Source organism: Protopterus annectens, chromosome 8.part0, assembly GCF_019279795.1.
Source record: "Protopterus annectens isolate FY-2018-M chromosome 8.part0, PAN1.0, whole genome shotgun sequence".
Taxonomy (NCBI): domain Eukaryota; kingdom Metazoa; phylum Chordata; order Ceratodontiformes; family Protopteridae; genus Protopterus; species Protopterus annectens.
Genome location: NC_056741.1, coordinates 57,390,748 through 57,404,492, shown reverse-complemented (window position 1 = coordinate 57,404,492; position 13,745 = coordinate 57,390,748). Strand labels below are relative to the sequence as shown.

At 41.2% G+C, this 13,745-nt stretch overlaps 1 protein-coding gene across 1 annotated transcript in view; it reads left to right on the top strand.

Annotated features, from left to right (window-relative positions):
- Positions 1–13,745, top strand: part of LOC122807972 — a 157,328-nt gene that overhangs the window by 106,302 nt on the left and 37,281 nt on the right. The window contains exons 10-11 of the mRNA XM_044078999.1: positions 9,482–9,569; positions 10,234–10,295. Of these exons, the coding sequence (XP_043934934.1) occupies positions 9,482–9,569; positions 10,234–10,295 (150 nt within the window). The remainder of the gene's footprint in view (positions 1–9,481; positions 9,570–10,233; positions 10,296–13,745) is intronic.

The window sequence follows — 13,745 nt, the reverse complement described above, 5'->3', positions numbered from 1 at the left end:
TCACCCCTGGGATTCAGGTTACTGGCTAAAGCTCTTGCTACCCCTATAGTTCCTTTTTTAGGCAAGGTTCAAAGGATAAAACCACCACCGTAACAGATACAAGCATGCAAAATCGGAAGGTAATGCTACTCAATGCTAGAAGTCTAAACCTCAAAATGCACTCTCTCGAGGCACTCCTAAAAAATGGAGAACATCGATATCTGTGCAGTGACAAAGACCTGGTTCAAGGCTCCAGAGAGCACTCCTGCAATACCAGGCTACAATTCTTACCACACTTTTCGGCCACAAAACCAAGACCGAAACACTAAAGGTGGAGGAGTGTCCATATTCACCAAGGATATTCACACCTCCAGGCTAGTTGCCCAACACAATGCAGCTGAAATTCTTCAGGTGCAACTAACACTAGGTAAGACTGCAATCCAAATTGTAGCTTGCTACAGATCCCCCACCATACCCCAAGATTCTCACTACACCTTCCTAAACATACTGGAAAATGTTAAGATACAACCAAATACCCTAATACTAGGTGATTTCAACTACCCTGCCATTAATTGGGAAAACTACTCTGGTACCAACTCCTTTTCCCAACGGTTCTTGGAATTCATAAATTCCAACGCCCTGGATCAACTAATCCATTGTCCCAACAGAGGCTCCAATATCCTAGACCTGGTCATTACCAACATGGGAGATAGATGCTCCACACCAGTGGTCACTCTCTCATTGGTCAGGTCTGACCATAAGCAAATCACCCTTGACATCCACATCCCACCCCCACCCCCCAGTAAGGAAACCTCCTTAAAAAACTTCTCCAAAGCCAACTTCATGCTACTGAAGTCAGAAGTGACAAACTTCACAACACCACGCCGACAGCATCTTGAAGTTCGACTGCAGAATCCTACACTAAGGCACTGTATGAGCACATCCACTCATGCATGAATCGTGCCATCCCAAATAGAACCAAGATGCTCTTCTCCAAAAAAAGGAAGCCAATCTGGTGGTCCCCTGCTATAAACAAACTATACAACAGAAGGAAGAAACTGTTGCAGAAGAGAGGAAAATCCCAGGATGCAAAAAAAACTCCCTTACCAGCCTCAGTAAGAAGCTGAGATCCCTCATAAAATCCTCAAAAGCTAGTTACGAAAATAAAATTGCCAAAGATTCCAAAGACAACCACAGGGCATTCTATAGTTATGTCAAGAATCTAAATGGCAATGCTCAGATCTACTCCGAACTGCAACAGAATGGCATTAAATATACTGATCCTAAGGATATTGCCAATATCCTGGCAGATCGATTTAGTGCCACCTTCACTCCCCTCTCACCCCCTAAAGGGCCCATCTCAATATCAAAAGATTGACAAATTCCGATAATCACAGCCACACAGGTAGAAACAGCACTCTCCAAAGCTAAGAATACAGCATCCATGGGACCAGATGACATCCCAGGCTGTGTACTACTACAAAAACTACAAAATGAACCCACCCCCCTAAGTGTTGTGTTTTATCATAGCCTCACCTCACCACGCCAGTGCCACTGTGTGGCGCACAGCTGTTTATCTCGCTCCACAGAGTGTGGATCCACCTTGATCGGGAACTACAGTCCCATCAGTAGACACTGGACCCCACCCAGTTTGGGTTCATGAAGGGCCGATCTTGTCTCCTGAATCTGATTGACTTCTTCGAATCGGTCTCCAGAGCTGTGGACGAGGGTAAGGAGGTCCACACAGCCTATCTGGTCCTCGCCAAGGCCTTCAACACCATCCCCCTCTCTGGAATCATAGATAAACTTACTAAGCTGGGCATCAATCCCTACGTCACTTGTATGGTTGCCAATTGGCTTACTGACAGAACCCAGACTGTAAAAGTAGCCGACTCCAAATCCAGCTCCAGACAAGTGGAGTAACTCAGGGTTCAGTCCTGGGACCACTCTTGTTTGGCATCTACTTCTCTGAAGTACAGGCCAACATTAAGGGACTCTGGCTAACAAAGTTTGCAGATGACTGCAAACTGGGAGCCATTATTGAATCCCCAAATGATGTGGATATTCTACAAAAGGGCCTTACAGAAACAGATGCCTGGTGCCAGAGCCATGGGCTCAAGCTTAATGCCAAGAAATGTATAGTCATCCCCTCTGGAAAAAAACATGTACCCATGAACTACCACATAGGTGGCAGGACACTAAACATCGAAAGTGTGATGAGAGACTTGGGGACACAAGTGGACAGTGGTCTCACTTTCGATAACCACATCGCCACAACAGTCAGGAAATCCGTCTACGTAGCACACCTCATCACTAAGGGCTTTTCATCCAGAAAAAAGGAGGTCATTGTCCCACTATACTCATCCCTCATTAGAGCCATTATAGAGTATAATGCCCCATTTGATATGTACCTCACAAGACATCTGCAACAGCTGGAAAGTTCACAGAAATACCTCACTAAAAGAATCACAGGCCTAAAGCAGATGCCATATGCTGACCGTCTAAAAAAAAACTCCAGCTATACTCTGTGGCATATCGTCTACTCAGAGGCAATCTCTGCTTAACGTACAAGGCCATGTCAAACCCTGAGCTGTTGGACATGCTCCACTTAAAGAAATCTCAATCCCTCAGAGCCACTCGCTCCAGGGATCTAAACCTTATCGCATTGAACAAAACATGCTGGAGGGATAGGTTCCTGACCCAGAGACTCCCCATACTCTGGAATAGACTGCCCATACATGTCAAGCAGAGTACCTCATTGGCCCTCTTCAAAAGGAACCTTGATGATTGGATGGGAGATGGGAAATTCACCCCGGGGATTATGTCAGTCACCCTGCTAGACAGGGGCCCAGAGAAGTAAATATTGTGGGGAAAAAATTTCCAGGGAATTGTTATGGCTAGGCTTGCATAGGCCTTAGGGCCGATAGCCTAGTACCAACCTATGAACCAATGTCTGTAAACTGCAAGCAGAACTCTATGAAAAATATCCACATGCTATTGTCGATTTAAAATTAGACTATGTCTTGGAACATATATCTGTTTATGATCAGCAACTGATGGGCTATAAGAAAAAGAAAGTGCAAAGGGACTTGCAAGATTTTTCTAGTGGGCATGTCTTTGCTTGGCCCAAAACAGCATAGCAATGCTGTGAATAGCAGTAGCTCTACTCAGCCCATTGAATCTCAATTGGTTCCTAAGCAACCGATTGAGCCTGCCAATTCTCTTGTTAGAGATGCACTAGAGAACTCCAATGCTGTAATGCCACTTCCTACCACACCTCCCTCTGATTCCACAAGCAGCAGTGAGATACTGAGGCCTGAGAGAGGAGCTTGCAGCAAATTTGCAGAAAGAAATCTATCTACTAACTTTAACAGTAGCCGTATGTCATCAGTTCCATCTGACAGCACGGCTCTTTCTTCACCGTATCCTATATGAATTGCAAATTTTCGGAACTGCTCCACAAGCAGATGAAGGATGAAACGGAAAGCGTCCACAGAACAGGAACAACCTATGACGCTCAAGAAAATGTGGCAACAATCCAACATCCATTAGTATGGAATATATCACGGCGGATTTTAACTGATTCTGAGATGTGTATTGAACAAAGGGAAATCCTTTGTACCGGCAAGTAGAATGGATGTGACTGACAATATTATAGAACTTAAAATGTTTACTAGGAATCTTATGCTTAAATCTCAGTTTGGTGACAATGAATAATAGCTGTGTGAACATTTTTAAGAAGCCGAGTAGCTATATTCCTGTAAACAATGCTGCTATTGAGACATTCGAAAAAGCATGTATAAAAGAAATATATAAGATGCATGATGGTGGTATTTTTAAGAAATGCTTCTATAATTTAAACAGAGAAGAAAAAGAAGCTGTGGAGGTTTTGTGTAATGATCGCTCCATCGCAGGGAGACCAGCTGATAAAGGTGGTTCTCTAGTGGTGATGGATTATGTTTTTTATAAGGAATCTATGCTGACAATGTTGAATGATGATATCTCTTATCAGAAAGTAGATATTCACCAGGTGCATATAAAGCAGCATGTTAATATACAATGCATTAGTTGAAAGCTTAGTGTCGAGTTATTAGCCAAGAGCTATTCAAGTACTTCATAGTTGACAAACCTGTTCTACCCATCATACAAAGTCTCCCTAAAATACATAAACATCCCAGAGTGCCCCCCATGAGACCCATTGTATCAGGGAGGGGCTGGTGTACTGAACCTTTGCCCATTTTTGTAGAGCACCACCTTAAAACTGTGTTGAAAAAGAATGTATATATATTAACTGATGCAAAATAGTTTTTTTAAAGATCTGTATGCATTTTGTAAGAGAATAGCTGTGGAGGATAGATGGCTCATGATTACGTTGGATGTGAAATCTCTATTCACAGTCATCCCCAATAGTAAAGGTGTTGAGCTCTTCAAACAGTATTTAATGGAAGATGAAACATATGATGTAAAAGTTATTGATTTATCATCACTGCTGATGGAACTGATATTGGAGAACAATATATTTTTGTTTGAAGGAAATTTATATAGACAAAAGGATGGCGTGGCCATGGGCCCTTCATGTGCAAATGGCTATGCAAATATTGTTATGGCTATGTGGGAGAAAGATTTCCTACTGACTGAGATGGGAAGGCATCTGAAGTTCTACAGGAGATTTGTGGATGATCTCTTTATTTTATGGGGAGGTGACGTAGCCCCATTTCTATCATTCTTCCACAAAATGGGTAATAGTAAGAGCTTCCTTAAATTTTCAATGAAGCATTCCTATGATGTTCTAGATTATCTGGATGTCAGGATACTTCAAAAAGATAGAGGTATTCTGGAAACTGAAATCTATAGGAAAGAATGCTATAGGAATAGCTATCTCCATAGACAGAGCATGCACCTGAGACATATATTTAAGAACACTGTAAGAGGCCAAGGTCTGAGAGCATCAAGACTCACAGCTAATCAAACTAAGTATGAGGAGGAGATCAAGAACATGAAGGAAAGGTTCATACATAGAGGGTACAGTAAAAAAAGAGATACAACCGTCATTAGTGGGTCTATCTGAGGCAAGGGAAGGAAGAGGAAAGCCATACTTTTCAGATATGGATACCATCATTGACTGTTAAGTCAGAAACCTATGAGAGTACAAGTATCCTACTCGAGTAACATTAGATCTTTACAGGAAGTATATAAAAAAACTGGAATATACTATGTGCTGATGATGATGTTAAAAGGCTGGTAGGTGAGACCCCGAGATTTGCTTTTAAGAATAAAAAATCTATAAAAAGATTATTATGTGGACCACAACCCATGGAAACAAGAATAGAAAATGCAGTCAGATATGGAACCTTCCCCTGCAATAAATGCAATTACTGTACCTTCATTGACACTGGAAGTAGATTTCTACATTCAGATCTAAAGAAGGCGTTTTACCTTCACAATATTGGCTAACTGTGACAGTATGAATATTATATACTTGGCACACTGCACAATCTGTCCTGCCTTCAACGTTGGAATGACAACTCGAAGGCTGAGAGACCAGATGAGGGAGCATATATATGATATCACCAGAGGAATAGAGTCAAATGCCTTAGCCAGGCATGTAAGGGACCATGATGAGACACGCACATTTTTATTTTTAGTAATAGATAGTCTATACCAACAATAGAGGTGGAGATGTTAGGAATAGAGTTGAAACTAGGGAACTAGAATGGATTATAAGGCTACGAGCTAACATTAGGGTAGGCCTGAATGACCAAATTAATATTAAACCCATTCTTCTAAATAGAGATTTAAAGAAATAGTAGGTAGTACCCCCTCTCAACCTTTTATACATTTTTATACTTTTATATTGTATGCATTAAGTTGTATGATGTTATATGCTGTTTCTATTGTCAAGCTGTTTTTAATTTTAAGCTTTTAAAATTTTTCACACTAGGTATAAAACATTTTATACTATGTATATGGTTTTAAGGATTAATTGGGTAGTTAATGGTAATACTAAGCTTGGTATAAATGCTGTTTTTTACTCTTCTTTGATTGTCTGATGAAATGGCTGGTGCCATGAAAGCGCTCACCTTTTACTAATAAAGCTGCTATTCTACATAGCCGTGGTTACTACCTCCTGCTTTGTTTTTTTACTGTTCATAACTGTGTACCCTTTGTCTCAGTCTGAAGGAGATCAAAGTAGTTTGGCAGTTTTTAGAGCTCTGGTTACAAATGCATGACAGTTCTGTATTTGGCTATCTGCAGATATCCACCATTAAAACCCCACCATAATTTTGGTATATAAACAAGCAAACGGCCATTGTCCTTTCAGTCTGGAAATGGGCTCTTCAGAAGAACCTTATACTCTCTGTGCATGTGTCAGGAATACAGAAACTGTTGGCAGAATCTTTCTGTAGATATGCAAGTATGTTCTGCAAATGGTTGTGAACCGTTCCATTTTTCACAAAATTGTACTATGAATCTTGCCAGAAGTGAACCTTCGTCACCCTCTTATAACTTCAAATATGTTTCATCATTCCTCCCAGGGCAGTATTTTAAAATGGATGCATTTTGTTTCCATAGACTCTTCTCCTTTTATATGTCTTTCCTTCTCTTCTATCAATACAGCTCTCCTCAAAACCCAGTAGGGCAATACGTACCTGATCTTGATTGCCCTCTTATCCTAGACAACTAGCTTTCGCTTCTAATTTAGAATTTCTACTTAGATGGCTCAAGTGAAATTATTTTTTCTGCGTCTTCGGCTTTGGATACATTTTGGGAAACACTATTTTCTCTCCAGTGCATCTAAACTCTGGTAGCATATCAGAACTCCAAGCACTCAGGTAAGATTTATTTTGCAATGTTCTGTGCAACCTTTCCATCGTGCTGTACTTCTCATTGGTTTCCCATTGCAATCTGGTCAGCTGCACATCTCTTTTAATTATCATAATGCATGGGAGCATTTTGCTGCATTAATCATAACACATGGGAGCATTTTGCTGCATTATTAGAATGCATGGGAGCACCATGCTGCATTATTAGAATGCATGGGAGTGCTGCTGCATTAATTGCCAGAATGCATGAGAGTGCTGCTGCATAAATTGCCAGAATGCATGGCAGCGTCTTGCTGCATTGATTGCCAGAATGTGTGGGAGTATCTTGCTGACCTATTTTGGTATTCACAGATGACTTGTAACTACCAGCTATAAATGCATTTCTTCAGGGGAAAAGGATTTTGTTTTGTTTCCTTAAAGAAATTAAATGCCTGTCTTTTGCCAGATAAACTCAGGGGTAAGCCTATTGCAGTGCATTTTAAGCACCAAAAGACACTGCTGGACAGTATTAGAGCACACATTGCTAGGACATCTGCAATGGCTACTTGTCCACACTAGACAGAAAGGGTACTGACATGGTCATGCTGCAGGGTATCTTGCAACAGTCCACATCCCAAGGTCATTCATGTCATGTCAGGATACTGAGAATCATATGAGCCTAATTCTGAAGTCTTCGACAGGAGCTAACGTTGGCAGAGTTCCTTTAGAGAATGTATTTATATTGCTGGATGTTTTGCATAAGTGCCATTTGCTGGATTTTGTTAATCTTTTCCCGAGTTAGACTTGTTTGGACACTGCTGCTGCCTTCAGGGCCTTGCCTAACAGAAAAAGTAAGAGAGGTGTGTATAACGTATAGTAATCTTTTTTGCAACATCAACACAACAGTATGGAGTGAGAGGTACATCTCTGTGTATACTGCCATTCTGAAGCAGACTACCCCTCCATGTAAAACCAAGTTCATCCCTGGCCATATTCCAGTAGAAATAGAAAACTTGCCATAGGACTTTGTGTACTATTAATGAGCTCTGGACAGATGTAGAAAGTGTACTGACATGGTCATGCTGCAGGGGATCTTGTAACTGTCCACATCCCTCTGGATAAATAAAGTAAGACTGTTTTGGGAATCTAAATTTTATGATCGACTGCTAAGAGTAATACCCACCCCCAAGGAAATTAACACTCTTGTAATGGCCACTGTGCCACAAAAGCTATTTTTCCCTCATTTCCTCTTTTGTCACTATGCATATATTTTTCCATAGATACTGCTATTTTATATATTTTATTGCTTCATTTGTATGTTTTACTTGCTATAGTTTTATGGAATTGCCTGTTATAAGTGCATGTAGTCTACAGGGCCTTTGACCTGAAGAAGTGCTACATCTAAAGAAATCCCCATCCCTCTGCATTACACACTCCAGAGACCTCAACTTCATTACCATAATCAACAGAACGTGCTGGAGGAACAGGTTCTTAACCCAGAGACTTCCCATACATGTCAGAGCACCTCACTGGCCCTCTTCAAGAGAAATCTTGAGTGGATGGGAAATAGAAAATTCACCCCGAGGATCACTCTAGTGGCTCTACTCAACAGAGGTACTGGGCACTAAGGTCGGGTGGCACGATGCCAGGGTAATCCCATGGGCTAGGCTTGAAAGGCTCCAGGGCATTAGCCTAATACACACCTATGAACCTATAAGAATGCAGACTTAGAGGCCTTGTGTCACATACAGTGCATCAGTAGGTACAAAACCAGCAAAGGTCTTTCATACCCAATGATTACTTACTCTTCCAATGGTCTTTCCTCAAAGATCTGTGGTCAAGGGAAGAATCCTACATAGCTATAAATTCAGAACGCATTTTCTCAACCCTGGTCATCATTCTCAGTTTCAGTAAGCTTTTCCTCAGAAATTCTGACTTGTATTCCCGAACTCTCTCACTAAGTTTGGCGTTAAAATATGTTAAACTTGTCGGTTGCGTGAAGATTTTTTACACTTCTGTTTCAGGATTTAGGAGACCAATATTACGCAGCAGATTTCAGGTCCAGCCACACTAAGTGCTGCTGTCTTCCCATCTTCATTTAGTCTCATTGGCAAGTCCTCCTAGGACTAGGTTTTCACATCAAATCCAAACAGACTTGTTTCCATTTTATTTTTCCTATAAGTTGTAATGCTGAAATTCTTGTCCTGAGAAATCTTTTCACCATGACCAAAGGATTATATGTGGGTGTGTAGTAATCATACACCTTTAATGGCCCAGAAACTTTAATCCAAACTCCATGGCAAGAAGACAAACAATGAACCACTTTGTGTACACAGCTGCTGGTAAAGAGAAACACGTGGAACATATGTCGTATGATGTCAGCAGATGTTCTCGTATGAGTTCAACAGAGCTACATATTCTGTACTAGTAAAATGTATGCATATGGAAGAGGCTGCACCGAACAAGTATTAACATTTTGCAGGTTTGGACATCAAGGAAGTACAAAATGCTTTACCTTGATGCACGTGTTTATGGAATAGACCTTAAAATACATGTGCGACCCCTTCCTATTCATGCCTCTGAAGTATGAGGTTTTGGGAGTCTGTTTAGGAAGGCTAAACTCTGAATTACTGATAGTGCAGATGTTTTTGAAGGTGGGACTGCACTCCATATTTTAATATATATATTTTTTCCTTTAGATATGGCTTAGCATCTCTGTTTTGCTCAATTTTGGAGGATAAAACTTGTCGTAACATTACAAAGAGAAGTTCAGGAGGACTTTTGCAGGTGAGCAAGCACTGTTTCAATTTTGTAACACTTCAGGTATTTTTTTCTTTTATTTGGTGCTGCGTATCCCCAGCTGGACTTGATAGCAAACACTTGGAATGAATTTCATACATTTGAGGGTCCCACATGCAGCTTAACCGTGTAACTGACCTGTCCCTGATGAGCAATGGTCTTGTAAGACTGAATCCTTTTTATCTTTTTTCTTGTGGTATGGATATGTTTTGCACTCTGTAGCATCCTTGGTTTTATTCAACAGTAATGTGCGCCATTCTTGAGAGATGTACCTGTCATTCTGAGGTGAGAGATCATCCTTCCTGGTGTCTAAGAAAAGTAGATCATGCTAATCTCTTCTTACTGTAACTAGTCAGTCTGTTTCAGGACTGACTGACTCGTACTTTGGTGATATGGATTGCCCTTCTATGGGTACCCAGAGTGACCACAGCAAACTGGAGGATGCACAGAACGTGTGCTTTCTTGCAGTGGTGTGCCTGCCTAGCCCATCTGCCTCAGAACATCCACCTTTTGTAGTGGAAAGTCATATTTGTACACATAATGATAAACAAACCCTACTTACTTTCTCAAGAACCCCCCCCCCCCAGTCATGCATTAACTTTTGCTGTACACTGCTATGCAGATTCTTTACAGGTATTTTTGTATGTTTCAGGTTCCAAGCATCTCTATCCATTCTGCCTGCCTTCTGAGTCTCATACTTGTTTGTATATTGAGGTAAGTGAAGTCATTTAACGCACAAAATTCTGAATACGTTTGAGAAAGACTTTTTTATGACAAATGTATTTAAAATGTATTCTTTTCTAAGAGTATGTTTGTATTTGCATAACCTGAAGCACAGATGTACTGGAAAAAGACCATTATGACCAGAAACTGAGAATTTTTTTTATCTTGGCATGAAGTCTCTTGAATCCAAACCTGCCTGGAGCACATCAAGTACTTTTTTTTTTAACCCTTAAAGCTGTCATATGGTCAGACATGCTAACATGATGCTGCTTATTTGGAAAGATGTCTTCTCTAATGCACTGTGGGGGCACAGCTGATGAGGATAATTTGCTAATCTGTGAATCATCAATACGTGTACATATCTAGAAAACTGGGACTCTTGCATATTTGCTTCTTGCATACATATTTTGATTTAAGTAAAAAAGAAAGGTTAAGAAATAAATTAAAAAATTCACTTTTTAAAGAGAATTAACATTTTCGGGTCTTGGCTAAGGTACTCACCAGCCAGCCAGAACATCATATATCCTGCCATGAGAAGGAAAAATTGCAGCCATAAATAACAGTACACAATTAGAGCTGTGAATTCTTAGAGCCTATATAAATTTATTCTCAGTGGCTGTGAAATAGCAGAAAAAGCTAAAAATACTTTTGTATGCGGAACTTATTCTATGCAGAAATTTTCAAATGTGCTCTAAGAGCAAAAGGGGAATGAATTACTTAAGAAAACGTTGAGATTTCATTAGGCTGTAGCGTGAGTGTGCATTGAGGAAGGTGAGTAGGGTTGAAACATTTGTACAGATGGTAAGTAAATGCTAAGCCATGTTTTTTTAATATGTGAAAGTATGAAGGCCATTCTGTATGGAGGAGAAGACCCTCTGGGAAGTGTTTTTAGGATGTAGTTTTCCTTTTAGCCATAACAAGTGCATCTCTTGAGACAGGGAGCTCCTTGTAGCAACATGGGAAATTAGCTGATGTTTTTCCAACCCTTGTACTGTGCCTGTTTTCCACTACAGTGATACCTGAATCTCCATAGAATTTGAATATCATTTCTCTTGCACTGGTGTCCCCTTTGGCTTACTTCACCCCATACAATTACACATTCCCTCTGCCTCATCTTCATTTTTTTTCCATTCAGATGCATCAAAACCACAGAAGATCCCCAATAAAATGTGAAGCTGGGATTGCTGTTTTACGTTTAGAACAGGACAGAAAGCAAAACACTATATAGAAGGATGGTTAGTGGGGTCTTCAAAATGATCTGTTGCTATGTAGTTCAATACTTAAGTGGTTTTGCTTCGATGGTCTAAGGTTCTGTCCTAGGTTCATAGGCTGTTACAAGGCTAATGGCCCCTTGGGCCTTTAAAAGCCTAGTCCTGCACCCCAAACTCCTTTCAAATCCAGAGCATCATGGGCATCTCTACAGGGAAGACATGTAACTAGGGTGGTAACTAAGGAATATGTATGAGGGGGGGTGTTAGGACAATAGACTCTGTTTTACATGGATGGGGGGACCTGTTCCGCAATGCAGGGATCCTTTGGACACACACCTGTCTCTCCAGTATGTTCTGTTTGTTACAAAGAAACTTCAGATACCTGGATCTAGTGTTGCTGGTGTTTGTTTTGCACATGTGCAATAGATCCATCAGGACTGGGCCTGAAAGAGCTCTCTAAGCCAGGCAAAGCTTCCCCTTTCCAGTAGTCTGTAGGAGACTGCCTAGAAAAAAGCCTTTAGATGATTAGGGTAAAACAGGGTATCCATGCCCTGACTTCTCCTGGTGAGAAACTTCTATGGGTATTCCAAGTGTTGCAGGTGTCTGGTTAAGTACATGCCATGTGTCATAGGTTCATAGGTTCATACTAGGCTATCTGCCCTGGGGCAATTATAAGCCTAGCCCGATTCTGTATGGCTTATGCCACCCCTTGATTTGAGTATACTGTGCCCTTTTAAAGGTTTAGTTTACTGTGCCTCTGTCTAATAGTGACACGGGAGTAATCCCTGGGACAAACCTACGATCCCCCATCCACTTATCGAGATTCTTCTTGAAGAGATTCAGTGAGGTGCTCTGCCTCACATGAACTGGAATTCTATTCCAGAGCGAAGGGAGCCTCTGGGTTATGAACCTGTCCCTCCAGCAAGTTCTATTTATTTCTGTGCTGAGGTTCAAGTACCGCGTAGATTTACTGAGGTGGAGCATGTCCATTAATTCTGGATTTGACATAGCTTTGCATGTCAGGCATAGATCGCCTCGAAGTAGGCAGTATGCAACTGAGTAGAGCTGGAGTTTTTTTAACCGCGCAGCATATGGCATCTGTTTGAGACCCTTGATCCTCTTGGTGAGATACTTTTGGGGTCTTTCTAATTGCTGCAGGTGTCGGGTAAGGTACATCCCAAAAGGGGCATTGTATTCTATGATGGGCCTGATGAGGGATGAATAAAGGGGCACGATTACCTCTCTTGATCTAGATGTGCAACCCTTCGTGATGAGGTGGGCTATGTAGAAGGTCTTTCTAACCACTTTGGCAATGTGGTTTTCAAAGGAGAGATTGCTATCAACTTGGGTCCCCAGGTCCCTAATAACTTTCTCTGTACTTAATGGGTTTTCGCCTATGTGGTAATTTGTGGGCACATTGTTTTTGCCAAAGGGTATGACTATACATTTTTTGGCATTTAGCTTTAAACCATGGCGCTGGCACCAGTTATCTGTCTCTGTGAGACCTTTTTGAAGGATGTCTGTGTCAGCTGGAGAGTCGATTATGGCGCCCAGTTTGCAGTCGTCTGCGAACTTGGTGAGCCATAGTCCTCTGTGATTGATCTGATAAGGGCTGAGTAGAATGGTACTAGAACTTCCTTGGACCTGGATGCCAATACCCTTAGTTATGAGTTGGCAACATAGAATGATTTTCTTACTATCTTAGCTACATGTTGTTCAAAGGCTAGATTGATGTCTACATATGTTCCCAGGTCCCTTATTATTAGGTTGATTCTTGGAGGTATTTTATTGATGGAGTAATTTAACTTAGGTTAACAGTTCCCCAAATGGAATTATAATGCATTTTCTGGCATTGAGTTTTAGGCCATGGCTTTGGCACCAGTAATTTGTCTGTGTTAAACCTTCTTGCAAGATATTGTTTTCTTTGGTGGACTCTATAATAGCTTCCTATTTACAGTCATCTGTGAATATGGTGAGCCAAAGACCTTCAACGTTAGCCTTGACTTTCTGAGAGATAGATACCAAACAGTAGCAGCCCTAGCGTGGAGAGCTGGGGTACTCTGCTGGTGAGTGATGTCTTGGTGGAGGTTCTCTCTCCAGTCCTGACTTCGTGGGCCCTGTCTCTGAACCAGTTGGCAGTCCAGCTACTTGGGTAAGGATTTATGCCCACCTCAAGCAGCTTGGCGGCCATGTCTGAGTGGGGGTTTGTATCAAATGCCTTGGCAATGTA